This window comes from Penicillium waksmanii (assembly GCF_028829765.1).
Source record: "Penicillium waksmanii strain IBT 27052 chromosome Unknown utg000008l:1.0-5622682.0:1.0-5626561.0, whole genome shotgun sequence".
In the NCBI taxonomy this organism is placed as follows: domain Eukaryota; kingdom Fungi; phylum Ascomycota; class Eurotiomycetes; order Eurotiales; family Aspergillaceae; genus Penicillium; species Penicillium waksmanii.
Window position 1 is genome coordinate 4470619 of NW_026643254.1, and position 27268 is coordinate 4497886.

A 27268-nucleotide genomic window follows, 5' to 3' on the forward strand; every position below is an offset into this window, starting at 1 on the left:
AGGGGTGCTGATCCCTTTAGCCACTCGGGATCTACATTTCGCCACACCCACCTTTGAGCGATCCTCCCGACCAACACAACATCGCATCGCATCGCATGCGCTTTGAGAAGCTGACCCAAGCTGACGGGCCAAGCTGAACCAAACACCCACCTCTTACAATCATGTATACCATGCCAATGGGGCCATGGTGTCCACGCAGTTGGGCACTATGTCTGTTCTTCTTTGTGTCGGCTACCTGGTCATTCTACATCCCTGGTGAGCTTCGTTCACATCGCCCCAGTCGTTCTACTCCACCTTCTGGCATTGACAGCTAACAATCTCGCTTTCTTGAAAGGATACTCGGTCACCCGGTATAATGATGGCGAGGCGATCCCTCTGCTTGTAAACAAGATCTTCTCTGACCATACCCAACTTCAATATGCCTACTTCGACCTCCCCTTCGTCTGCCCTCCGAGCGGCAATAAGCATGGTGGATCCCCCTTCGGATCAGGCCAAAGCATCTCGCTCAATCTCGGCGAGGTGTTGCGCGGCGACCGCATCATGACATCCGATTTTGAGCTTGAGATGGGCAAAGATGTGGAATGCCAGTCCTTGTGTTCGGCGGAGGTCGGTCGTGAGAACGTGAAATGGGCCCGCCAGCTCATCAAAGAGAACTACGTTATTGAATGGATTGTCGACAACCTGCCCGGCGCAACGAGCTTTGTGACTGTCGACCGCAGTCGCAAATATTACGCCTCGGGCTTCAAGCTCGGCTATCGCGACATCTCTCCCGCCACTGGCCGTTCGCGCTACTTTTTAAACAACCATTTCACAATTGTTATTCGCTGGCGAGGAGCCCCCGAGGGAGGGAAGGTTATTGTTGGCTTTGAGGTATACCCGAAGAGTATCAGTGCAGAGGATCGCTTGGAAGGCGGTTGTCCGAAGGATGTGCACAAACAGCGGGATGGTTTGGGTCTGTTCATTGCACCGGACATGTCGCGACTTCGAGAGAAGTACGCTGGGCTTTCTTACATCCCGGAAGACGATGAGGACGATGATGGAGCCACGCTGAAGATCCCATATACCTATTCTGTTTACTTCCGGGAAGAAAATAAAGTCGACTGGGCGAACCGCTGGGATCTCTATTTTACTAACCAGGAGGAAGGATCCATGACCCATTGGCTGGCGATTATCAACTCCTTGACCATCTCGGCTGTCCTTGGGGTAACGGTGTTCGTCATCTGGAGCCGGACCGTCCAGGGCGACATTAAAGGTCGTGGCGATGGTGCTATGGAGGACCGCAAGCTCAAAGTGAGATCTCGACGCAAGCGCTCCGGGGAGAAGAAAGGAGAAGGATTGCTAGACAATGCCGACGTCGAGAACGAAGCCGACATGTCTTCGGATGATGAATCCTTCGAAGACACCAGTGGCTGGAAGCTTCTTCACGGCGACGTTTTCCGAATCCCCGCTTACAGCGGTCTTTTGGCTCCGCTTGTCGGTTCTGGCATGCAGCTTCTTTTCATGGCTACCGGTCTACTTCTTCTGAGCTGTCTGGGCATTCTCAACCCTAGTTTCCGCGGTGGATTCGTCAGCGTTGGCATGGGTCTTTTTGTCTTTGCAGGTGTCTTCTCGGGCTACTTCTCTGGACGGCTCTATAAGACCTTTGGTGGAACGACCTGGCGTAAGAATACCTTGATAACTGCTCTGTTGTTCCCCGGGTTGTCGTTCTTCCTCGTTTTGGTTTTGAACCTGTTTGTTTGGGCTCAAGCGTCCAGTACTGCCATCCCGTTCAGCACTCTGATTGGTCTCCTCGCTCTTTGGTTGCTTATCCAAGTTCCCCTGGTTTACATAGGCAGCTGGGCTGGATTCGTGCGTGCGACTGCCTGGGAGCACCCCTTGAAGACCAATGCTATCGCTCGGCAAATTCCGCTCCAGCCTTGGTACCTGCGCAGTCCCGCCGGCCCTCTGTTGACCGGATTGATTCCATTTGCCGTCCTCTTCATCGAGCTCCTATTCTTGTTCAAGAATTTGTGGCAAGATAAGAGCGGCTATTACTACGTGTTTGGTTTTCTGAGTGTGGTTTCTACCGTGCTCCTCGTTACCGTCGTTGAAGTGACGATAATTGCGACATACAGCCAGCTTTGCTCCGAGGTATGTCCCCTTTCCGTCGGCGACTTCTTTTCCCCCTTAATTTAATACTAACCTCTCCAGAATTATCACTGGTGGTGGCAGAGCTTTTTGACCGGTGGGAGTAGTGCATTCTGGATTTTTGCCTACTGCATTTGGTACTACGCCTTCAAGCTTCACATCACAGGATTCGTATCGGGGCTGCTCTTTTTCAGCTATAGTTTCCTTGCATGTGCTGTTTATGGACTGTTGACTGGAACCATTGGATTCCTTGCAGCCTATGCTTTTGTTCGGCGAGTTTATAGGTACGATCAATGATGGCTGCGGCCTTTCCCGCTTCCCCACATTTTCCTGCACTAGACGCTAACAAGCTCAACAGTGCCATTAAGGTTGATTAAACCACCGCCTACAAACCTCACCCTCACGACTTCATTTGTCTCTTTGAGCAGCATTGGTGTCGACCACCACGGCGTATCCTGTCCTTTACTTGCATGTCTTCACCAGACGTTTTGAGCCCTCTATTCTGTTATTTCCCTATGTCTGTCCTTCAAGCTTCATCATTGTGCCATCTAAATGAAGGGTGCATGTACAGCACGGTATAAGTGTTGTCAACCCGCTGTCAATTATGTAGGTGATCGCAACAGGTTGTGTATTGTTATTTTTTAAATGTGAATTCCATTCTATCAAACAAACTACCTGCCTCTCTAGTGTGTACAGACACGGCTGTTACATTCATGAATATCGCCCAGCCACCCTCATCCGCACCTCGTTCACGTTCGTTTGCACAGGCGCCACGACCAGATATCGGTCCCTCTGAGCCATGCTGTCCCAGGTGTCCTTCAGGCGCCAATATTCTCACACCTGCTCATGGTATGACGGCACAGGATCTGGCGCATGATCCCGCTCGCTTAACAAGGACGTCCACATACTCCTGTCCAAGTTTCACTTTTCTCCCAACTTCAGTTCCTCTCTTACCACCAAAGACAAATTCTACTTCATATCGATATCAAATTTGTGGAACTTCATTTGTGGGTGCGACTTCGCTCCGCTGGGCATCTTGCCCTGTTATGCCACTCCACTTCATTTCAAATATCGGATACGAATTGCACTTCGTGTTGATTTGACGGGATTTCCTTCGAGGTGACCCTCTTCGCCACTTCCCTCTCTTCCCTTCCTCAGCCTGTCTCCTTCTATTCTCTCCTCACCTCTTCCTTCACCTGCATCTCTTCACTCCACCCTTCGTTCCTAGCCTCCACTACTCTCCAAGTCACATCTTCGTTTCACCCCATCAATTCCTTTTTTCGACACCGTTCGCTGCACCGGTATCAGCCATGTCTTCCTCGGCTTCTACGTTTCAATCCTCTCGTCCCACGGAGATTGAGCGTAGCGATGAAATCCTGGCGGACCTAAATGGTCTGACCATGGATAAAAAGGACATGATCAATCAGAAGTACAAGTACCGCTTCGAACAGTACCAAGATTGGGAGATCCTCAGGAACCAAGTCCGTTGCGTGGATTGCTTTGGTAAGTTTCTCGTCTCTATCTATCTGCATATTACTTTGGAACATGAGACTAAACATTCATCATAGTTCTCGAACAGTCGTCCGAAGCGAAGCGTCGCAAACGTCCGGCCACCCAGGCTGAAAAGGACGAAGCTCGCCGTGAGAGTATTCGATACTATGACTTCTGGCCCGAGGGAAAGCCAAAGCCGATGATTTTTACCAGCGGTGGTAACATCATCACAAGTAATGATCCCCGTACCTGGGGTTACATCCTCCAGGACGATTTCCCCAAGCTTGATTTGAACATTGAGCAGTACTACCCCCCCGGCGAGTATGCCAGAGCGATGCAGTCAAAGCCCCGCCACAAAATCGAACCGAATGACGATAATCGCAAGTCACTGATCCCGGAGTGGAGAGAGAAGCCTCTCCTAGGGGTCGAGATGGACCCGCAAAAGCCCTGTTACACTGTCTCAGGCATGAACAAAAATTTCGAGGTGATGGAGTGGTGGAATTACATCATCCCTTATACCTGGAGTGACTACTTGGCTAAGAGTCGCGACATTACAACTGTCCGCAAGGCCCGATGCATCGGTCATCCTGGTATGGTCGGCGACAACAGAGTAAGTTATGATCCTTATTCTCAATGCTCCTTCCCCTTTGTCTTCAACATTTGAATCCCGCTAATGAAATTCCAGAAGTGGTCCTGCTGCGGCAGCTGGGCTGATGCCAATGGGTGCCATCACTCGGACTACCACCGCTTCCCACAGCTCAATGAAGACGAAGCCAGGGAAGTCTGGCATCTGTATCCCACCCCTGATCCTAGCGCGGCGATCGACCCCCGAACCGCCGTTGCTCTGAGCTGTGAGAAGGGCATCGCCACAAACGGCGACCATGAAATCGTCCGCATTGGCATGATTGACTTTTTCACCGGAGAAGTCCTCATCAATTCGCTCGTCTTCCCCAGCAAAAATGTGAAAATGCTTCACTTGAATACTCACTGGTCCGGTGTGGATTGGCAGATGTTGCACAGTGCGCGAGCAATGAAGACTGTCCTTGAAGGACGCGATGCAGCTCGCAGCCGTGTTTGGGACTTTGTCGGACCCGAAACCATCATAATCACTTACTCTGGTGGTTCACGCGACTTGCTGGAGCTCCGCATGATACACAGACGCGTTATCGACATTGAAGAGCTGGAATCGCGACGCGAGAAGTCCGTGCGAATCAACCTCTGGAAGACCGGTCTCCGAAAACTTGTTCCAGTGCATCTCAAGCGTCCATTCCCGAAGGGTAGCAATGGGAATGTACTTGAAGCCACGGTCGCTCTTCGCGACTTGACTCATTGGTACATGACCAACCTTCCGCCGGTCATGAAGACGAAACTTGAGCAGTGGCCCAAAAAAACCAAGGAGGAACTTCAGGCTGAAGCTGAGTACGCGATAGCACACCGCGATGATCCGTTTTTCTGCCGCACCGAACTGGACGAAGACTCTCGCCTGTGCCTTCTGCACAATGTTCCTCGAGAGGGGAACGAGTACATTCGGCCTGAAATAGAAACGGACTTTTGGGACCCTCAGGATGACTGGAACAACCCTCTTCCCTCCCAGGAAGATTCGCTTTGGGCTTAGTAGAATTGTGCTTCTACTAGCTCATTTTGTAGGAAGTGGGTGCAAGATCTCCAGTTTCTGTGGTGGTGGTTGGTGGTGATGATGGGAGTGGTGGATCGGAGGGTTTCGGTTTTTGTTACCATCAACATGTAACTGGTGATGGTAGCTGGTGATGGATGCTCTTTTTTTTTTCGTCTCCTATTTGGTTGCTCATCTCTTGTCCGTCTTTTCCGTTCATCAATGACAAGGTGCGTTGATCTTTTGCGGGAGGGATGCGGTATTGGCCAGGGTGGCCCGGCTTAAGGTCTTAGAACCTCCTTTCTTTTCGGGTCACAGACAACCTTGGGGAGTACGTAGCTTTCTTTATTCTTATCTTATCCTACGAATGGAATATCTTACTCTCCCCTAATCTCTTGCTCTTTCTCATGTAGACGTAGCCGGAACGGGACAAGGGAGGAAATGATTGTCGACGTGGGAACAAAAATATGAACGGGCCGGCGGAGTGACATTGATGGGTTGTCAAAGGAAAGTGGATCTTGGGTTTGCTTTTTTCAACCCGGAGTATTTCTCCTCTTTTCTTGAAGGGTGTATGTACGAGTGGTTGTGCAGTGCTGATTGCTGGCGGATGTGATTGATGAGAGGAAATCCTGCTCACAAGTCTACTTACGCACATATGTACAGTCGTTAGTTAGTTAGCTTGTGATTGTACATCGCTGGTGCACGCTGTAATTTAAATTTAAATTTAATTCTCCGTCATCGTGCAGTTCAGGGAGCAGATACCTAAATTGAGCCCAGGTATTCCGTAAGTACTCCGTTTATGGTGGCTGTGATGTTCCGCAATTGTCCCTATTGGTAGTTCCTCTTGGTGTACTCCGTATGGGGTCAGAGTACTCCGTACTGTACAGAGTAATGAAACTCAACTGGACGAGACTCAAACCGAGAGTGTCCAAAGTGTACACCACGCCATGCTGCATCAGGAGAAATAGTCCAGCTAGTGCAATGTGGTGGGGACCGGATCTTATGCAGAACCTGGAGCCGCGAAACGGCGGTGAATCGAATCACATCTGATTACAGGGGAACTTTGTACATCTCGTACTTTGTCGTCGTGTTCAACGCCACGCGGCCCAGGTCTAGTCTGAGTCTGTAGGCTGTACAGTGTATCGTATGTCCTCTGGAATCCGGGGGCGGCTGGAACAGACCGCTCCCGCATGGCGTGCTTAGACAGGGGGGATTGCTCATTGATCTACTTGCACAGTGCGAATGAGTGTGGATATGGGTACTCCGTACTCTGTACTCGTAGGTTGAAACCGGAATGCCAGGTGTCATTTCTGGGCTGCTCAGCAAAGTCCGTGCCATCTGCACAGTCTGCACTTTGCACGTTCTGCACTCGTCGCTTATCGGGCCACCCCGTCGGCTCTGGCAAAGTGCTGATTTTTGTGCGGTGCTCAATTCGGAGGTCGAAGCAGAAAGGCAATGATTGGCTGGTGAGATAAGCAAGTGGGGACAACGCCCCAAGCATGCCCGAAGGTGGCTAGCACGACATCGTCTCGCCGACGAGTCGGTCCCAGGGGTAATAGAGCGTGGCATGATTGGCCAGGATGGGCAAGGTGACACGATCGGTGGGGAGCAAGGTTTGCGCCGGTCGCCGGGTTGCTCGGCTGAGATCGCCGGCGTTACAAGGGTCAGCCCAAGGCGGATAACCTTACTAACGAGTCTGGGGTCGAGAGTCAGTGATAATTGCACTGAACATTACAAGTGATATGTCCCGACATACATGCAAAAGTTGTGAGGATTCCTTGCGTTGGGGTGGAAGGGGGTGGAAGTTGATTTATTTGTTACATCTACCAGTTGTAATGATACGGTCAGAAGGGCGGTGGACCGGCATGGTTGAGTAATAGCGTGGCAAATAGTCAAGTCACAATCACTCTCGGCACTTGGGCACTTACTCTCTTTGAAAGGGATTGAGTGACTCGACGAGGAGACGGAATCCGCATTGGAGTGATCAGCTGGACATTCATGGAGTGGGTTATGGAGTATCTTGAGTACGGAGTACGGAGTATATGGTTGATAATCTATACTAACCATACACCCCACCATACTGTACTTACAGTACTGTCACATCTTACAATCACACCATCGCACCCAGCAATTGCTCGATCTTGCGTCTTCAATGAGTACGTCACCGCTTCCCCTGATCTTCCATGCAGTACTAGTCTCCTTTGTAGTCTCCTTAGTCGAACTCATGACTCCGCTGGATCGGTGGGGATTCTCAGTTTATTCGTACCTTGACGATTGTGTATTGTACACTGGCAAGCTGATCTGGATTATCAGATGTACAAGTAGACTATAACTATAGTGTACCGTATTGTAACCAACTATAGCTCCGGCTCTCGGGCCCTCGTGTCGAGTAGGAGACCTCCGTACCTCCAGTGTCAATTTTCCTTTTTCAGATAGCCTGGACACAAAATTGTTTGATTTTGCATTGTCTGGCTCTGAACGGTCCTTCCCCCACATGTGCCATTCTTCTTCACTTATATCTACCCCCTCACCCGCTCCCGCCATTCTTTCATCTTTCCCATTCTTCATTCCCCATTCAACTTCTCATCCTCCACTCTCCACCTTCCTACCTTCCTACCTTCCTCCAGCTCTCTCTCCCTTCAGCTCTTTCTCCTCTGCTAGGATAAGGCCCAGGCTTTGACAAAATGGCCACCAAAAAGCCAAACATCCTTTACATCATGGCTGACCAGATGGCGGCCCCTCTGCTCTCCCTCCATGATAAGAACTCTCCCATCAAGACCCCCAACCTCGACAAGTTGGCCGGTGAGGGTGTTGTTTTTGACTCTGCTTATTGCAATTCTCCTCTTTGCGCCCCCTCGCGCTTTGTCATGGTCAGTGGCCAGCTACCATCCAAGATTGGGGCTTACGACAACGCGGCGGATTTCCCTGCCGACATTCCCACCTATGCTCACTACCTCCGCCGCGAGGGTTACCATACGGCTCTGGCTGGAAAAATGCATTTCTGTGGACCAGACCAACTTCACGGTTACGAACAACGTCTAACAAGTGACATTTACCCCGGCGATTACGGCTGGTCGGTGAACTGGGATGAACCCGAGATTCGCCTCGACTACTATCACAACATGTCCTCAGTCATGGATGCCGGTCCTGTCGTCCGAACCAACCAACTCGACTTCGACGAGGAGGTGATTTACAAGTCGGAGCAATATTTGTACGACCACGTACGGACCCGCACTGATCAGCCATTCTGTCTGACCGTCTCCATGACGCACCCTCACGACCCTTATGCCATGACCAAGGAGTACTGGGATATGTACGAAGATGTCGACATTCCGCTCCCCAAGAATGGTACCATCCCTCACGACCAGCTGGACCCGCACTCTCAGCGAATTCTTAAGTGCATCGATCTGTTTGGCAAGGACTTGCCCGAGGACCGTATCAAGGCAGCCCGCCGTGCATACTACGCCGCCTGCACTTACGTTGATACCAACATTGGCAAGCTGCTCAAGGTGCTCAAGAACACTGGTCTAGATGAGGATACAATAATTGTTTTCACCGGTGATCATGGTGACATGCTTGGCGAGCGCGGCCTGTGGTACAAGATGGCCTGGTTTGAGAACTCCTCCCGAGTGCCCATGCTCTTCCATGCTCCCAAGAAGTTTGCCCCCAAGCGCGTCTCTGAGAATGTCTCCACCATGGATCTGCTTCCCACATTCGCTGGCCTCGTGGGGGCTCCTCTCGTCCCGGGCCTGCCCCTGGACGGTGTCTCCCTGGTACCATATCTAACCGGGGAGGATGGCCTCCGAACCGACACTGTTTACGGAGAATACATGGGAGAGGGCACTCAGGCACCGCTCGTTATGATTCGCCGGGGCCGCTGGAAATTCGTCTACTCACCAATTGACCCGCCGATGCTCTTCGATGTGGCCACCGACCCGGAGGAGTTGACCAATTTGGCAGCTGGTCTTCCCATCGTATCTGCCCCTGACCGTGAAGCCCGTGCGCCAGTGAAATCTGGCAATTCATTGTCTCTGGCCATGGCCAACCTGCCCACGCCTCGCGACTCACCTCATGCATCCCCCATCCCGCAGCGTGCCACCGACAAGTCCTACCCGTTCCCATCACTGACTCCCCCGCGCTCTCCTAGCCCTGGCGAGGCGGCGCTGCCCAACACGATGGACCCAGTCAAGCTCCTGGCCTACTTCGTCGAGGAAGTCAACAACAAATGGGACTTGGAGTCGATCCGCCAAGATGTTCTGCGCTCTCAGCGCCGCCGCCGTCTCGTCTACTCTGCTCTCATCAAGGGCACCCCGACCTACTGGGACCATGAGCACCGAGTTGATCCCTCGACCCAATACATCCGAAACCAGGGCAAGGGTATCCTCGACGATGTTGAACTGATCTCGCGCTGGCCACGCGTGCTCCAGCAAGCCGCCAACGCCAACGGTATCTCCACCGCATAAATCATTCCCGTCCACACGAACAGAGTGATTGGAAAGGCCTTTCATCTTGAAAATAATCTTCCTTTCTTTCATATCCATTTTCAGCCTCTGCCTTTACTCGAGTTACTCTGCATTGAACCTTGATGTTTGCGATGATACGAGCTTCCCTTCCGCGTTCCAGCAATTTGTTTGTTTCTTTGATTCAGTCTTTCTATTTCGTTGACACCTCGTTCTGGTAACTTGAACTTACTGGCATTTTCATCCATCTGGTTTTTGTGTTCGCGCTTTTCTTTCAAGTTTCTTCATCATCGCGAGGCGCTATACCCGGGAACCAGAGAGTTTTTTTCCTTTTCTTCTTATTTCTTTTCACGGCGAAATTCAAATTGCATTTCGTGCGGTGTGCATGGCTTTTGTACATATTATCCTTTACCCCGGGGCTGGTGTTGCCCGATGGATTGCCAATAGAACAGACTGATATTGAAGATTACTAGTATTCCTGAAGAACTGAGTAAATGTTGCCACTGTACTGCAGTGCAGTGGTGCCACCACTTGGCTCTTAAGTATGAAGTAGTATTTGCACATGATGACCGTGTGCATGCATGTATGTGTTAGATACTACAGGGAATTCCCTGCTCGTCTGCAAGGAGTAGAAACGAAGTATATTTAACTTTTCTAGCGTGAGGTCTGAGGTTGACCTTAGCCCTACTTGGTGCAGTGAAGTCCGCATGATGTCATTTCCCCATTTTATCCACGCCCCACCCCCGGACTGCCCACTGTCACAGTCTACTTTATTTCCTCCTCCACCTCCACTTCTATCTACACTTCAATGATCTATTTTGATCGACCTAGCTATACACTGCAATTCATCTCAATCATTCCCATCAATCAACCGAAATACACTGAACTTACTTCTCAATCCACCCACCCACAATGCCTCATCTCACAGTAGCAGTGGCCCAAGCCCGAACTCGCGCCACCCTCCCTTCAACCCTCGCCGCCCTAGAACGCACAACCGTAACAGCATCCAAGCGCGGCGTGCACCTAATCCTTTTCCCAGAAGCCTATCTAGGCGGATACCCACGAACTTGCTCATTCGGCGCCGCAGTCGGAGCCAGACACCCGCGCGGCCGGGACCAGTTCCTGGCTTATTTCAAGGCAGCCGTTGATCTGGGCGATACACCTGCGGGAGGCGGTGATGATTGGCTCGAGCGGAGATTGCCTGTTGCCGTCGGGAAGAGTCATCGTGGTGATGGGACGAGGGAGACGCTTGAGAGGATTGCGGCTGAGACGGGCGTTTTTATCGTTACGGGTGTTGTGGAGAGGGTTGGTGGAACGCTTTATTGTGCTGTTGTCTATGTTGATCCTGTTAGGGGTGTTTTGGGGAAGAGGAGGAAGGTTATGCCGGTTTGTTTTCCGGGCCTTCTACCCTCAAGCTTTTGCTAATTGTTTGTGTATAACATACAGACCGGGTCAGAACGGTTAATCTGGGGCCAGGGATCGGCATCGACTCTCCGCGCTGTAACGACAACTCTAAACGGTGTACCGTTAACCCTGGCTTCGGCAATATGTTGGGAGAACTACATGCCTCTCCTGCGCCAGAGTCTGTACTCGCAGAATGTGAATATCTACCTCGCGCCTACGGCCGATGACCGGGATACGTGGCTGCCTCTAATGCGGACTGTTGGTGCTGAGGGACGGTGCTTTGTTCTCTCGGCGAACCAGTGTGTTCGATCCTCGGAGTTGCCTGACTGGATTACCGGTTCTGATGAGTCTTCTGCTGTTTCGGCGGTCGGTGGTGTGCCGCCGCAGACGCAGTCTAGACCTCAGCCTTCTGGAAGGAAACTTTCTGTTACTTCGGAGGGTCCGCATGAGATTGTTTGGCCGCAGGGTCAGGGCCATCCCTCTGATACTGATGCTGGTTCTAAGGTTGGCGATGTGACGGATCAGGTTGAAGAATTGGCTGCGAAAGTGGAACAGCTTGGTCAGGCCAAGGCTGGTGCCGATGAGTTTGTTTCTCGTGGCGGGTCTTGTATTGTTTCGCCTCTTGGTGCCGTCCTTGCGGGCCCGTTGTGGGAGGTTTGTACGGATGATTCGGCTGATAGTGAGGACGCTGCTGCCAGTAATCCTTCCGGTCCGCATATTATGGCGGATATTAAGGAGGAAGCAATTGCGGTTGGGGATGGACTGGCAATTGCACAGATTGATCTGGATGATTGTGAGCGTGGCCGGTTGGATTTGGATGTTGCAGGCAGTTACTCCCGCAGCGATGCATTTAAGTTGACTGTTGAGGGGCTGGATTTGGCACCGCCTCCCCTGTAATTTGCATCCATGGATTCAATAAAAAGGGCAACTTCAAGCTCCAAGTTTCAAGTTTGGGGAGGAGGGACTCAGAAGGAGGAAGGGGGGTGGTACCAATTACTGAACTTCAGGTCATAAATTGCCCTGGGCAACACCGTGAATCATCTGCCCGGTGTACAACTTTGATATTTAAAGTATTCAAATCGGATCTGAAAAATAAACTAAAGATAATCCATGGATATCCTCCCCTTCCTCCCGCCGCCAAAATCCACCCTTGCAAGAACAAGAACAATAACGAATGGGATATCAATGCTTAATCGTGCTCAAGCCCAAGCTCAAGCTCGTGCTCATCATCACCATGCCACTGCACCGCGGCATGAGTTGTGCGTCCATGATATATACAACAAACCTACTTTTTGTTCACTCTATCAGCCACACAGGCGCTTTCACTAGGACCATTGCCTGGCCCTTGCCGCGCACCTCGACCGTCAGGAAAGAAGAGAATCGAATTCGGGGCGGAATCGCAACTTCGGGCTGTTCGACCTTTTCTTCGTGCGGGTGGGATGGCCCCGATCGACCGTGGTCGGCCCCACCAGACTTGCGGTTTCTTATTGCGTCGAAGACGGATTTCTTCTTGGACTCGCGCGGGGCTGGGGATGTGCCCTCGCCGGCTCCGGTGGAGTTTGACGCGGGCGATGAGTCTCCCTCTACTGCGGCGGGATCTTCTGGTTCCTGGTCCGCTGGGGGTTGAGGGAGGTGTGACAGTGGTGGCAGTTGGCCTTCCACTTTCATAAATGCATCGCCAAAAGCTATATTGGTTGGTAGGTACTCCACGTAAACGTCGCGAGCCTCGAGTGGGATCTTCTCGGCGATGTTGACGGTGTTCTCGATGATCATCCGTACGCCTGCTTCTAGGCCCTGCAGTGCGGGTTTTTGGAGCTGTGTGCTCAGGAACGATGCTAGCTCGGCGATCAGGTGCTCGATTAATTCCGCGCGGTACTCTTGAGCGTCTGGGGTGGACAGTGCATCGCCGAGACCGTCGAAGGTCGTACGGCGCCAGTTAGAAAGTCGAGCGATGGCATTCTCCCGATCTTCGTCTGTGCATGGACGCATTTGTTGTCGGCGCAGGTTCATCTCTATGCTCTTCAGCTGCACGCTGAGTGCAGGATCCAATCCTGGATGGAAGTACTTGTGGAAAACCTCCTCCCCAAGCCATTTGCTGACCACAGCTCGGCCTACAGCAGTCATCTCTTTTGTGCCGGTTGTGACGGCGTCCTCGGTCACCAGGCCGTGCAACCATGGGGGAACAGTGCGCCAATCTTTCCGCACGGAGAATGCCAGATCTTTTATGGCACCATCCAGGCGCTGGAACCGGTTCGCGTATTCATTATCGTCTAGCACGGTTCGAGACACGGCCATGCGCTGATGGGCGACTGTATTCTGGAGATGCTGGACCTGAGCCTCTTTGTCGAAGTAGTAACGTTTGACTTTGGAGTATTTGCTCTCTATCGTTATCGTTATCAGATCAGTATCGATCAACCAAACAATTGCAACCGCTGGAACCAACCAACAGTAGAGAAAAGAAAAAAAAAAGTATGGGGGTAGGTCCATTGAACATACGTAACTCTTCATGCTTCTGAAGCAAAGCTCGAACATCGATATCTCCGGGATCTTCGCGTTGGCGATTGCTGGTTGGCGTCTGTCGGCCAGGCTGATCGGGCATGTTATGGGCGGTCGCACTCCCGCGACGGCTGGAGCTCCCCGACAGCTGATCGTTGGATAATGTTGGTGGTGTCTGCGCGGAAGCCTGCTGCATGGTGTCAGGATGAGCCCACGAATGAATTGGGGAGAGTGGCTCGTAGGATTGCCGGGAAGGGGGCCGGGCATTCAATACCAGGTCCTGCTGGGAACGATGGGGCTGGCCCCGATGGCCCTCGAAGGGATGGGGCGGTTCGTCGATGGATTCGGTGAACGAGGGCTGGCTGGAGTTACCCAGCAAGTTTGGATCGGTATTGGAGCGCACAAGGGGCCTGGGATAGGGCTGGTCGATCGGCGCGGGGAATTGCTGCGAGGAGTATTGCGACTGGGGCGACCGTTCGTTCTGTTCACGCGATGGTTGTCGGAGGTGTTGCTGCTGCTGCTGCTGCTGCTGCTGCTGCTGCTGATACGCTAACGATGTGGATCGGGGTTCATAAAAATGGGTTGCAGGGGAGTGATCCTCGTGGGCGTAATGGGCGACCTGATCGTCGGAAGTGCTGAGGAAGGGCACTTGCGGCGAGGCGGGCTGGGAAATGGGATGAGAGATGGTCTTGCCCTTGATGGAAACACTGGAACTGCGATCGAGAATACCCGAAGAGGGGCGCACAAATAGACCTCTTTTTGGACGAGGCTGAGGCTGAAACTCAGGCTCAGGTTCAGGGGCGACGACACTCACAGTCGGTCGGTCGCGTTGCTGCAGGTGGGGCTGACGCTGGCTTTGGGAACGGTGCAACGAGGACGATGGTTGTGATTGTGACTGTACTTCGGACTGCGACTGTCTCTGCACCCCCACTGAACGAGGGTCGGAGACGGGGAAGTGACCAACTTGCTCGTAATCGGGGGGATTGAGGGATGGTTGAGGCTGTGATTGAGGTGGTGGTGGTGGTTGTTGTTGTTGTTGAACAAAGGCGGGGTGGATGAGATGTTCCACCGAACGAGCAAAGGAGTTGCCAGTCTCTGGGTTCGCAGTCGAATTCGAGTTCGAATTCGGTGATCTCCTCTTGAAGAAGGGCATTCTTGTGTTCCAAGTTTGAGAGACACGAAAGGAACAACACAGCAAGAGGCGGGGGGAGGGGAGAAAGGCTGGTGTGGAGGCTGATCAGCGCAAAGACAACAATGATTGGCGTGAGGGGGAAGTGGACTCGTATCTCTTGTGCTATAATTATCCCCGCTGACGTCGGAATGGAGGCAATGCAACTGTTTTGCAACTGCTTTGGGGCTTCTAGAAGACCCCTTGCAAGGTGCATTCCCCCCTATTTTCATGGCATTTGTGGCATTTGGGCATCAAAGTGCGAGGACTCGGGGGGGTGGGTACTTCGTGTATGGTTTGGTTGGGGGCGAAGAGATGGAGAGTGAAAGGCTGAGGTTGTCCAGGTGGTTTGACTAGATCATATCATATAAACTACAGGTATACTGGCAGATCTCATTAATTCGCTCAATTCATTTCAATTACATCGTAGACAACATCAGCTTTCCCAATACTATAGACACACACACTAGTTAATGGCAAACATTGATCATCCCCGAAAGATAGCCTCGCCCAAGCTAATTTTTCCCGTGGCTGTGCAGCATCCTCAAAGGAAGATCCCCGCCTATCCACATCTCCGATTTTAGCACACACCGTGCGTCTTGCCATGCTGGCCTTGCAGCGAGTGCTTCTCGCCCTGGTATTGAGCATGCGTTTGCTTGTGCCGGGGGTGGGCCCGGTGGTTGCGCATGTGTCTGTCGAACAAAAGTCAGAATATGGGAATTGAAAAACACAGGAGGGAGGGGCAGCTTACGCCTGATACTTGGTGATCATCGCCTCATCCATTGACTCCAGGTTCTGAAGAGCCAGCTTCACATCAATCAGGAGGCTGTCACAGCGGTTCATGCTAAAGTCCTCGCGCACAACCACGCGCATCATCTGGAGCTTCTCGCTGTGGGGGGCCATCGTGTAGGCGGGCACAACCCAGCCACGCTCGCGCAACTGGTGGGCAACGGTGAACTCATCATAAACACGGTCTGGGTTCGGGGGCAAGCGGAATGCCACCAGCGGCAGACCCTTTCCTTTACCCTGGCTCATAATGATCATGCCCATTTGCTTCAGCTGATCCGACATGTAGTCCGCAATGCGAGTCAGGTTCACCATGATCGAACGGTAACCGTGCTTGCCGAGTCGGATCATCTGGTAGTATTGGCCGATCACCTGCGAGGCACCCTTGGAAAAGTTCAGAGTGAAGCTGGCCTGGTCGGCACCCAGGTAGTTGATGTTAAAGACCAGCTCCTTAGGGAGATACTCGGGGGACCGCCAGAGAGCCCAGCCAACACCAGGGTAGACGAGACCATACTTGTGACCAGACACATTGATGGAGACGACCTTTTCGAGACGGAAGTCCCAGGCGAGGTCGGGCTGAATGAAAGGCGCGACGAAGCCACCGCTGGCGGCATCAACGTGGATAGGGCAGTCAATGCCCCTCTCGACCAGCAAGTCGTTGATAGCCTTGACGTCCTCATACTCACCGGTGTAGGTGGTTCCAAGGATGGCACAGATACCAATGGTGTTTTCGTCAACGAGGTCGACGGCCTGTTGAGGGTCGATCACGAAGCGAGATTCGGTACAATAGACGTATTTCTCCTCGATATCAAAGTAGCGGGCGGCCTTCTCCCAGCAGACCTGGACAGCACTGTTCATGACGATGTTAGGGCGGGTCCAGTCCTTGCCCTCGGCCTTGCGCTTATTCTGCCAACGCTTCTTCATGGCCAGAGTGCCCAGCATGATGGCCTCGGAAGAGCCAATGGTGGAGGTTCCCATGGCATTCTCACCATTGGGGTCCGTCGGGCAGTTGAACAGACGAGCGATCATGTTGACGCAGCGGTTCTGGATCTCGGCACTGTGGGGGTATTCCTCGTAGTCGATGAAGTTCTTGGAAAAGGAATCGGTCATAATCTCCTCGATCTCGTCCTCCATGTAGGTGGTGACGAAACTGGCAAGGTTAAGCTTGGGGTTACCGTCCAAACTCAATTCATCCCTGATCATGCGGGCAGCCACCTGGCGAGGCATTTCACCCTCGGGCATCACATGATCGGGGAGATGCTCGGCAGCGAAACGACTGCCATAGACATTGGTGTAGATCTCGCTTTCATCGGGGATAGGGGAGAGGGAATCAATCTTGCGACTGGCGGGGTCAAAGACCTCGTCGTCGTTCTTGACGGAAGCGAGATGAACCATGATGAATTGAGGTGGAGATGGGATACTACCGGGGTAAGCGGGAGTAAGTAGGGCAGAGAAGAGGAATGAGAAACGAAGAGGAGAAAAGAAGAGGAGAAGAAGAAGCTGAAAACAAGCAGAGCAGAAGCCACGGCACGTGTAAACAGGCAATCACAACGGGGCCACGCTGGGTCTGCGGGGCAGAATGACGCAGTGACTTCCCCTCCTCTTCTACTCTACTCTACTTCACTTCACTTCACTTTACACTTCATTGCATCTAGTGCATACGGCATACACCATGAGCATGAGCATGAGCATGAGCATGCTACATCTGTCATGGAATAACCCAGCTGTACTCCGTACTTGGAGCTGGTTCACAACTATGGGGCATGAACTAAAGCTTGGAGAAAGCTTGGCTCGATGATCGGACCCGACCTATCCGAAGTCTACTTACATACGAATACTCCGTACAATGGCAAAATCTAAAACCGGGCACACCGTCAATTCAAGTGGGGCCTGTTTCTCTCTCCCCTTGAGATGCGCTGTCTAGCCTCACTTCCCCCACCCAATGATCCTCCACAATTCACAATTTGCTCGCCCGCTTCTCCATCTCGACGAATCGGTAATAATAATCCAGGCTGTCTGGGTTGAGCAGGGTCCCCGAGGGCTGAATTCGCTTGCCCGATACAATCTGCTTCACAGGCAGTTCCACTTTCTTCAAATTGACCGTGGTCTGATCCACCATGCCGTCAGTGCCGATTTCGACTCAGTCCCAGTGGAGCTCAATGGAGCTCAATGGAGCTCGATGGATCAACCACTTACCGGTATTTCAGGGGTCTCGAATATGTACATCGGCACATGGCGGGCACTCAACTCGCTTCGGATCGCACTCTTGACCCGATCGACCAATTCGCCCGTAAATAACACCCCGCCCTTCATTAGCAAGAAGAGCAGCACCCGCTCGTCCGTGTCCGACGGTCGTCGTTGGCCCACACAAATTGAATCCGCAATTTCATGTGAGAATTGGCTCTCAATCACTCGATAGATCTCAGCCGATCCGAAACGGACGCCGGAGGGGTTGAGGACCCCATCAGCTCGCCCGTGGAACACGAGCTGCTTCGTGATAGGATGGATTGAAACAAAGTCCCCGTGCGTCCAAACATCTGTTGCCTAGTTTTAGCAACCACTGAGCTAGCTTAACTCGAAACCGTGACGCGGTCTTACCGTCGAATCGTTCAAAATAGGCCCCGTGGTATTTCTTGCCATTGGCATCGCCCCAGAACTGCGTTGGCATGTTAGGGAATGCTGAAGTGGCCACCAGCTCACCAGGCACACCTTCCTCCACAGGGGCGCCCTTGGTACCATCTCCTCCTTCGATAGTTGAGTCAAAGACTTCAACTGGCACTCCTAAACTGCACCCAGCGCACCCACCTACATAAAGCGCACTCAGAGGATTGCCAATCCCAAAGCACCCTGCAATATCAGTGCCACCCGAGATGTTATTCAGCCGAACATGTGCCGGAAACCCTTCGTCATAAAACCATTCGAATAACTCATCTCGCAGCACCATACCAGTACTAGTCACGACTTGAAGCGATGAGAGGTCTGCCGTCTCGCGTGGTCGTATCGTCGCTCGCTGCAATTCATGTAGCCATCGCGGGGAGATCCCCAGATGCGTGACCCTGCCATATATCAGCGCCTGTCCTCGGTATAGAATTCTGTGGATCTCAATACTTCTCCTGAGCTACAATGTCGATTAGCACTCTGGCATCCGGCACAAAAGGGCTTCCGTCGTATAGAATCACGCGAGATCCAAAGAGTAGTGTTTGAATGGCCGACAAATACATGATCCATCCCGTAGTTGTATATTGGCATGCCGTGCTCTCGGGCCCAAGATCTGTGTGCAAACTACCTTCCTTGTGGGCATTCAGAAGCACACCTCCCACTGAGTGAACAATGCACTTTGGTTGACCAGTTGTGCCAGAGGAGTAGACTACCAAAAAGGGATCGCGGAAGTCAACTCGCTCGAACTCCAAATTATCTTTGCCTTTTGCCTCGGAGATAAATTCCGGAAGTGTCTCGGTCCGGGGGATGCTCTGGATATCAGCAGGTTCAGATGGTGTGCGTGGCTGTGAGATGACACCTTGGAACTCGCTAATGGATTTCATCCCGTCGACTATCTCCTTCATCTTGGGACGCAAGTCAATCTTCTTCCCATTATAAACAGCAAAATCGTCCATGAACAACCAACGAGGCTTGATTTGCAGCAAACGATCCAACACCCCCTTGACCCCCATATCGGTCGAGCTGGACGAGAATATCGCACCCAAGGCTGTTGATGCGAGGAATACGAGAAGAGTATCAATGCTGTTAGAAGCACATACGGCTATCCGATCGCCACGCACAACACCATTTGCTTTCATTGCCTGGATCAGAAGGCCTGTTCTCGATCTCAGCTGTCCCCAGGTAAAATGCACCACCTCCTTCGGCCCATTCTCGCGAATCTCTGTGATGGCGACTTTGGAGTCTTCTTTGGCAGTGGTATCACCCAGACGACGGGAGAAGAGTATATTTTCTGCAAAATTCACCTTCACGCCAGTAAACCACGAAGGCACACTGTCCATCCTCGCAGACTCGTCCACCACAGCGGCGTATGTTCCTTCATGGATGATTTGGAAATACTTCCAGCAAAATTCCCAGAACTCAGGCCGATTCCGGATTGAATGGAGGTATAGTTCTTGAAATGACTATCGATCCAAGTTAGGGCTTCAGCAAGATAGTTTCTCCACCATTATGTTTTACTCACTCTGAACTTGCGGCCTATGGCTAACTCCAACTCAGTCTGGAATCGACCCATTTGGGTAGATTCTGGGCTTGGGTGCTTCCATTGCCACGAAGCACAAATGAATTGGAAACGTAGTAGAAATTAGTTCTATCTGGCAGAATCACTCTTTAAGTGAGATATCTCGTCTTACTTATCAATTGGCTCCCTGAACAAATAAATCTGTGTTTTGATTAGCAGTTCCCTCGCTGCGGCAACCGGCTAACTGCGGCCCGCAATGCTTCCCCGTGGGGTTTGGTCACCCATACAATCCTACAATAATTACCCTTAAGGCCCCGCAGAGAGGCGGGATCTATCCGACTACAAACTATGAGGAGTAGTCACGATCTTGAAGGAGCACTGCGGTAGATAAAAATCAGCATTGCTACTAGGCTGTACAAATGTCGTTGCCAACACCGTTGCCGAATATCGGCCTCAACAGTAAAAGATCTCTCGGGCTTTAGGCAAGTCTTGGTCTGAATGATATTTAACCTCTGAGGTAATCAAAAGAAGTGAATAAGCAACAAACTTGTATTTCGTGAGAATGTTCTCCGATCTAACTAAAACGAATTGCTCAATTGTCCCAAGACCCGCTCCAACTCGGTCTTAGAATTACAAGTAGCAAAAACGAAACGATCCAATCTGAGTACCACATATCGCTTTCCCCCTATAGTATCCCACATCAGTGACTCACTATATCCCCGCGGCTCTGGTCGGGAATTGCAAAGAGTCGAATGAGCAAACTCGTTGCTTGACGCTGTGCGGAACAGCGGCCGGGCCGCCGCTGCATCCAACCGACCCGCAGGCGCCGACTCGCAAGCAACCCGAGGCAGGAAGAAAGTAGCTTCATCCGGAGAAATTAGAAACTCGTCCGTCTTGATCTCTTCTATGTCTTGTATAGCTGAGCTCACTTCATCGAGAGTATTCAGCAGGACCACAATCTGGAAAATGCCCCTCTTACCGAGGAATATCACGTCGTCGGTAAATTGCACTTCTGAGCCGTCTCTCAGACTGATGCAGTAACTCTGTGGGAAACTAACACCACCACCTAATTCCGGTAAAAAGGGCATCTCGGGCGTATGCCTGTATCGAGTAGGTCCGGTTCCCCGGGGCCCACGTTCGAGCCAGTGCTTCCAACTTGGAACCAATTGCATAAACCAAAGACCCCAGTTGCGAAGAAAGATGTGACTCCAATTTTTGCCATTCACCATGTCACCATTTCGAACAGTACTGGCGAGTGAAGCATCCAGCTGCTGTTTTCGTTCCAGATACCAGCCTGTTAGCAGGTGCTCGTAGTCGAGAATGGATCCGGGTTTGCATGCGATAGCTAGTCGCCAGGCTAGTGAGATTGCATCTCGGAATCCGGATGCAATTCCTTGCCCTCCGACTATTCAATTTATTAGCTTGGTCTCGTTAGGATGGGGAATGGGGAATTACATGGTGGAAAGACGTGCGCTGCATCGCCGCAGAGAATCACTCGATTGAGACTCCATTTGTTGCAACTCCGAGCTGAGAATCGAAATGGCCGCGACCGTAGGACCTCGATACAGTCTTCTGGGTATGACACATCTTGCTCCAAACTATGGCATAATCAGTAAATAGTATATGTACGGGTTTCCTCGAAGATCTCACCCATAGCGACTACCCGAATGAGTCAAATATGGGTACACAACATCCCGGACTTTCTCCTCTGATGCCATCTCCACGCCATCCTCATCGGCAGTTATTACGAACTCGAATCGCCACAGACGATCTTCTGAAAGACCAAATCGGCCGCATACGGCTGGGCGATCAGGGTTGCAAAGGAACCGAAAGTCGGCGGGGAAGAAAAGGTCATAAACTTGCTCAGGTGTGTATCCCAAATTCCATAGTGGGAATGAAGGGTGGGTTCCTCTTGTTGGAAGATGAAGTTTCCAATTTAGAGCAACCCATGTCTCTTCATACTTGGTTCTGAGAAAAGTTGTTAGTTTTTTTAAGGAGCCAGCGGCGACCTCGGGAGCAACGTACTGTTCTGCCCATTCGAGTCGAATCCCCTTCGGCTCTAGATACATCTTGCGCGTAAATCCAGTCTTACCATCCGCAGCAGCGAGAAATTTCGCACGAATACGTTTCTCTCTCCCCAGGGCATCATCATATGTTGCGTAGACCCAGTTTTTGTCTTCAGATATTGAAGTTAACGTGCAGCTACTCCGCAATTCGCAGCTATCGGCTTCCTCGATAGTAGATCGGAGATGTTTCTCAAGAATGGGCTGCTTGTGAGCCAGGATACCCACATGCCCTGTTTGTCCTTCGCTCTATTTAGTGGTTAGGAATCACCTCGCCAGCACTAATCGCAATGTACAAATTCTCACCGAAGCCATATCAAAATGCAAAAAATGCTTCGCGTTCAGATTTTGATGCGTGCCGCTAATAAATTTGGCCTTTGCGATATCTATTCGAACAATTCATATTAGCCACGGGGCGGGCAAATTTTATCCGAACTTGAAGGTGTCGCCATTACAAGAACCGATCTCGGTAAAAACATGTTCATATAAGCCAAGACCCTGCAGTAGCCGAATACCATCATCGTCAAGGGCGATACCGCGAGGATCAGTGGTGATGGCAGCTTCTTTCTCGAGTAGAATGTTGTTAACCCCAAGCTTGCCCAAATACCCGGACAACATTGCGCCTGTGGGCCCGCATCCGCAGATGAGAACGTCTGTTGTTTCCCAGTCTGTCTGGCTTGCTTGGCTTTCCATGTTGTACGTGCTATCGGGCTGGAAGGTATGAACAAGGGTGTGTAAACATTCAAGACCCTTTCAAATGGCTTCTTCATAAATTCTATAGGCTACGGTTGTTTCCCGAAAATGGTCGGAATGCGGGGACAATATGGAATGTGGGCCACTCGAGATACCCAATTCGTCAGATCAGATGTTAGGCCCCTCAATAATAACCCTTCGATTTATGGAGTATACTTCTAGATTTCAAAAGCTCCTTTCAGGATTTCCTTCAATTTTCTGGCCTATTGATCAATTTTTGTTAGGAAGTGGCTACCAACAACAAAAAACTAACGAGAACAAGGAGCTAAAGGAAGCGGTACCATTCCAGGTACCACATTCAAGACACCTGAGTAGCAAGGGGTCAGATTAACCAATCTAGACAGATTGAGATAATATAGCACGGGAAGGAGCTATTCTTGCTTTGTTAATATCTCAACCTTGGAAGTGTAGTTGTGTGAGGCCTCATTGAACAGAAACAGGCATCACTGCGTGTTTCAAGTTATATCCCGCGTTGACCTTTTTTATGTGCCTCCAATCAAGTGGACACATTCAAGTCATGATGCCCACTGGCCAGACCTACTTCATCTCTCTGTCGCTCTTCTGGTAGGGCTCCCTGGACTGTCAATATTTGGTCAACAAGGCGACAAAACTCCGGGCCAAACTGCAGCAAATCCTTCCACTCATCAAGCACGGCCTCCTCTCCGTCCCTCGCCCCGAGGAGACCACCTGCAATGGCAGCATTTGTGTCTGTGTCCATACCGACTCTAACAACATCGACAAGAACTTGATCCAATCTTCGCTCATCCAGTACCGCAGCAACCGCCAACGTCAGCGAATTGAGCACAAAGCCGCTGCACATCCCAGGGAAGTCAAGCTTTCTAGGTCCCTTATTGGCCAATTCCACGAGGGAGATTGTGCGTCCGATCTTCATGGCACCGTAGACAGGCCCATCGGTGCGGCCATTCTCGAGTGAAATAGCGACACGCTCGCCCGCAGACACGGCATCCTCGACAGATAGACCGCGTACGACCAGGGCAGAGACAATGGCGTTGTAGGTGGCGCAGGCGATAGTACATCGGGTGTCATTGTGCGTGATCGCGCTGATGGATTGGCTCTCCTTGATGAGCAGTTCCGGATTAGTCTGAAAGAGTCCCGTAGGGATACAACGCATCAAGCTACCATTTCCGGCACTACCTTGGCCAGCACCTGTCGAGGAGGAATCACGGGAGGAAGCAAACGAGGATAGAGCCTTCCTTGTAGCACGGCCAACATCGCGGGGCTTGCTCCCTTGTCGACGGCCGGGCCAGTGGTCTCCTCGATACCACGCGAGAAAGTGCTCTGCAGCCTTATTGACGACATCGTCACCGTTGCAGATGGCATCGCGGTAGGCGAGCAAGACGGCGCGGGTGAGATCAGTATCGTCGGTGGCGGCACCGGGAGCCCAGGAGTGAGAACCTCCTCCAGTAAGAGTTCGAGGAAATGCAGCGTTGGCGTTGCGACCGGGATGGAGACCGCGGATGACAGTGTGAGGTTTAAATTCGAGGGGTGCGCCGAGGGCATCACCGGCGTGGAGGGCGAGGAGAGCACCGAGTGTGCGAGAGGTGCGTGATGGGGCCATTCTCAAAATTTCATTTTAAATCTATCACCGGCTTATCGAGATGTGTTTACTACTAAATACTAGCAATTATCTAGATCCAAGATGCGTAAATTACCTTGGCGGTGTGGCTGTGCTGCCAGCCTTGCCAGTCGAAGGTCAGGCTCGTAATTTGCCTGCTCGTGGCGGAGTAAATAATTCGGCATATTTCTCATTCATGCCCTTTCTGTGTCAATAAGCCACTGGGGGAGTTTGTTGGTCGCTTTCCCCGTGCATGCAGCCTCTACACATTGTGCCAACCCCCCCAAACCGAACTTGTCGACCAGTCAATCCTTTTCCATAGTGGGCATACTTGGCCGAGCTTGTGATGATTGTTCGTGAACCGGGGGGGGATCACTGGTTCTTGAATCATGCACCAGCAGGTATCAGTAATTATCAGGGCCCCGAAATCTTCCAGTGCAGAAATGTGGCCGTCCCGGGCTGCTCGAGAGTATGTATCTCGATTGCATGTAATCACCATAGTAGCTCGCTCGGTCTTCTTGCGACCCGAACAGAGGTTGACAGCTTTCACAATCTCATCATACGAGAAATGAGGATTGCCCAATGATACTAAATCGATGTGGTTATCGCTGTGGCCCTCGCTGTACTTGTTGAATCGACACCATTGTTTAACTAAATCCGATCGTGTTATTGTAACCCGTGTTGTATCTTTCAAGTGGTCTTGGATCTCCTCGGTACTGCGTGCTTCTATCGTGATTCCGGCAATGTGAAACATTGGCGACGAGCTTGTCGTAGCAAAAGCAGCTCCAAATGCCTTTAGGTCCTCGGTCGTGACACCCTGCTTTTCAAGCCCAGTCACAATGGGAATGCACTCGGCAGCTATGTCGCCAACAAGGTATCCGAGAAGTGGGAAAAGAGTATCATCAGCCCCTTCAGCAGATGCAAAGTGAACTTCCATTGTGGCCTTGCGGTTTTCGGTTATATGACAGCCAGTATTCAGCGCACGACCAGTCAGGGCACACATCACATCCAGATAATCCGGGCATTTGATGGTCCTTGCCCCAAGAACGCTATTCGCAAATACCACGGCATTTGACTCGGCCCAGGCAATGTTTTCTCCCAATTTTGGGGCTTCCTCGAGGAGATATGGGGCACAGGTGAATGTCGGCCGAGCTCCCATCTCTAGGTAAGCACGCGCCAGCTCCTCAGAAGGCTCTCCAAGCGCCGGATCAACCCCTTGAGAGCGCCATAGCCTTTGGTCGACAGAGATTGAGTTCAATGATGTCGGAATTCTGAATCTTCCTCCCATGTCACATAGTCTTTGTGCAAATTCTAAAGTTGCAGGTCCCGTGTAGATGCAGCAATCAATGTGTCCGTTGGTGATATCAATTAGTGAAGTCACGCCTTCAATCTGTGCTGTTCGAAGAATAACTCGCATTGCAATCTGCGCTGCTTTTCCATGCAAGCCGTCCAGCAATTCTTGGTCGAAGGGAGTCAGATGTAGCGACGGAGTATCAAGCCTGCGATCAGATTGTTTCAAAGACGTCTCCAGCTCTGGGTCATCTGTGGCTACTCCAAAAGATATCTGGCCGCCTGATATCCGCGCCCAGTTGATATCTTGAAGTTTGTCTAATGAAGACATCGGAACATTCAGAACAGGGATACTCTTCCCGAACATTTCCTGGGCGACAAGAACCCCGATGGTTAGAATCATCTCCTCGCGGCCGAATATGAGAGCAAGCGGCGCGCAGTCATTAAGAATCAATTGAAGAATAACACCACTTCCTGTGCAAGACCCGCGACCGCTTGGAATGGCAAGAATCTTGCCAGCGACCGATTTCCCGACCAAGGGATGATGACTGTCAATCACGACCCCGGTCTCGGGGTCAACGCCTCCCCAGAAACTGAGGGGAACATTGCTAGAAATAAATTGCCCCTCTGTGCTTCCTGGGATGAGCTCGCGCGCTTGGATAGCCTTCTGATATTTAATTAGCGACAAGACCTTCGGCATCGATTCCGAGGTGCTCACAATCATTGCGTTGATGTAAACACTGGTGCAATGTGGACAGGAATAGGAACGATGCAAGATGATAAAGGAAAGAAGGTATGAGTCTCCGTTAGGTTTTCAAATCATGGTCTCCGAGGGCCAGTTTTCTTAACCTTACTTGGTGGAGAGGACTTATCAGAAACAGAAGAGGAGTGGCGGCACATCGGGTGAGAGGTCCGATTGCGGGTCACCCACACCCCTCACCAATTGTGAAAGAGTCGATAATAATCAAGAGATCAAAGGTGTCTGCAGGTTTCGACTCTGGATCATCCATGGCCATTTGTGACTATTCAATACTCGTAAATGATTGTCTTATAGATGAATATCCACGTGCAGGTGCCAGTGCTGACCTTGGGTACCCCGTCGGGTCATTCAGCCGAGTGTCAGTGTGTACAGCACTTGGAAACAAGTGCGGGGGAACTCTGTCTGGAGTCGGGGAATTTAAGTCGATATTTCAAGTTCTCCACCGCCGGAAGCGCTTTCTGTTCGTGGTCTGCATACAAGATATATAACCAGTGGCTCCTGATTGAATAGTCAACGACTTAAAGCACCACCACGTAGGATTACAAGGATGATATCTTCCGCAATGCCAATGTGGTACCGGTCTCTTGTCTGTGGACAACCGATGATCGAACAGCTCAAGAGTGAAAGACCAATTAATCAACCTCCAGAACCAACACAAAGATTGAATGATTCTCCTAATTGAAAAAGGCATAGTGCACATTAGTTTAGTTACCTGTTTACACGACAGTAGAAAAACTCCCCAGAAATATTTTCCTCTTCATCTCCAACCTTGGAACGCAATGCCATCGAAAAACCAATGTACCTTCTCTGGATCCTGAATCGCAATCATTGCGTCGATGTAACACTGGTGCAATGTGAGAGAATTTTCTCCAGACTTTTCGCTAATGACAGCTGGTGCAGAGTTGGGGGTACCATTCTCGTGCAATTGGGACGGAGAAAGAAAGGAGAATAATAGGGTTTCTCGAAACTGAGCTCAAAATTCCTCCTGTCCGGCCATTACGGCTTTGTAATCTGCGGAAAGGTCAGGCTATAATTCGGACTTTAAGTTGTGCAACCTTTGCCGGCCTATATCGATATTTCGAGAACCGTGATCAAGTATAAAAGG

General features: G+C 51.3%; 10 protein-coding genes across 10 annotated transcripts; 4 read left to right on the forward strand and 6 right to left on the reverse strand.

The window, feature by feature from the left end:
• Nucleotides 1-161: 161 nt before the first annotated feature.
• N7481_010033 (transmembrane 9 family protein) lies at nucleotides 162-2504 on the forward strand (the record flags this gene model as incomplete). The annotated part of the gene is made up of 4 exons (XM_057269252.1): nucleotides 162-255; nucleotides 311-2130; nucleotides 2191-2411; nucleotides 2486-2504. 4 exons carry the CDS (start codon nucleotides 162-164, stop codon nucleotides 2502-2504), a joined length of 2154 nt encoding a protein of 717 aa, XP_057119929.1.
• A 933-nt stretch (nucleotides 2505-3437) lies between these two features.
• On the forward strand, nucleotides 3438-5233 carry N7481_010034 (ribonuclease H-like domain-containing protein; the record flags this gene model as incomplete). Its single annotated transcript, XM_057269253.1, has 3 exons — nucleotides 3438-3630; nucleotides 3696-4228; nucleotides 4304-5233. The coding sequence occupies 3 exons, from the start codon at nucleotides 3438-3440 to the stop codon at nucleotides 5231-5233; spliced, it is 1656 nt and encodes a 551-aa protein (XP_057119930.1).
• Nucleotides 5234-7914: 2681 nt separating this feature from the next.
• On the forward strand, nucleotides 7915-9693 carry N7481_010035 (putative choline sulfatase; the record flags this gene model as incomplete). Its single annotated transcript, XM_057269254.1, has 1 exon — nucleotides 7915-9693. One exon carries the CDS (start codon nucleotides 7915-7917, stop codon nucleotides 9691-9693), a length of 1779 nt encoding a protein of 592 aa, XP_057119931.1.
• Nucleotides 9694-10602: 909 nt separating this feature from the next.
• Nucleotides 10603-11991, forward strand: N7481_010036 (nitrilase; the record flags this gene model as incomplete). Its single annotated transcript, XM_057269255.1, has 2 exons — nucleotides 10603-11076; nucleotides 11137-11991. The coding sequence occupies 2 exons, from the start codon at nucleotides 10603-10605 to the stop codon at nucleotides 11989-11991; spliced, it is 1329 nt and encodes a 442-aa protein (XP_057119932.1).
• A 399-nt stretch (nucleotides 11992-12390) lies between these two features.
• N7481_010037 (uncharacterized protein) lies at nucleotides 12391-14743 on the reverse strand (the record flags this gene model as incomplete). Its single annotated transcript, XM_057269256.1, has 2 exons — nucleotides 12391-13475; nucleotides 13591-14743. The coding sequence occupies 2 exons, from the start codon at nucleotides 14741-14743 to the stop codon at nucleotides 12391-12393; spliced, it is 2238 nt and encodes a 745-aa protein (XP_057119933.1).
• A 595-nt stretch (nucleotides 14744-15338) lies between these two features.
• N7481_010038 (glutamate decarboxylase) lies at nucleotides 15339-16939 on the reverse strand (the record flags this gene model as incomplete). The annotated part of the gene is made up of 2 exons (XM_057269257.1): nucleotides 15339-15450; nucleotides 15510-16939. 2 exons carry the CDS (start codon nucleotides 16937-16939, stop codon nucleotides 15339-15341), a joined length of 1542 nt encoding a protein of 513 aa, XP_057119934.1.
• A 562-nt stretch (nucleotides 16940-17501) lies between these two features.
• N7481_010039 (uncharacterized protein) lies at nucleotides 17502-19775 on the reverse strand (the record flags this gene model as incomplete). Its single annotated transcript, XM_057269258.1, has 5 exons — nucleotides 17502-17651; nucleotides 17741-18081; nucleotides 18143-18600; nucleotides 18653-19665; nucleotides 19725-19775. The coding sequence occupies 5 exons, from the start codon at nucleotides 19773-19775 to the stop codon at nucleotides 17502-17504; spliced, it is 2013 nt and encodes a 670-aa protein (XP_057119935.1).
• Nucleotides 19776-20299: 524 nt separating this feature from the next.
• N7481_010040 (monooxygenase) lies at nucleotides 20300-22477 on the reverse strand (the record flags this gene model as incomplete). Its single annotated transcript, XM_057269259.1, has 6 exons — nucleotides 20300-21126; nucleotides 21177-21319; nucleotides 21372-21689; nucleotides 21747-22033; nucleotides 22091-22170; nucleotides 22240-22477. 6 exons carry the CDS (start codon nucleotides 22475-22477, stop codon nucleotides 20300-20302), a joined length of 1893 nt encoding a protein of 630 aa, XP_057119936.1.
• Nucleotides 22478-23033: 556 nt separating this feature from the next.
• N7481_010041 (ADP-ribosylglycohydrolase family protein) lies at nucleotides 23034-24116 on the reverse strand (the record flags this gene model as incomplete). The annotated part of the gene is made up of 1 exon (XM_057269260.1): nucleotides 23034-24116. The coding sequence occupies one exon, from the start codon at nucleotides 24114-24116 to the stop codon at nucleotides 23034-23036; it is 1083 nt and encodes a 360-aa protein (XP_057119937.1).
• A 259-nt stretch (nucleotides 24117-24375) lies between these two features.
• On the reverse strand, nucleotides 24376-26127 carry N7481_010042 (Aconitase/3-isopropylmalate dehydratase large subunit alpha/beta/alpha subdomain 1/3; the record flags this gene model as incomplete). The annotated part of the gene is made up of 1 exon (XM_057269261.1): nucleotides 24376-26127. The coding sequence occupies one exon, from the start codon at nucleotides 26125-26127 to the stop codon at nucleotides 24376-24378; it is 1752 nt and encodes a 583-aa protein (XP_057119938.1).
• Nucleotides 26128-27268: the final 1141 nt, after the last annotated feature.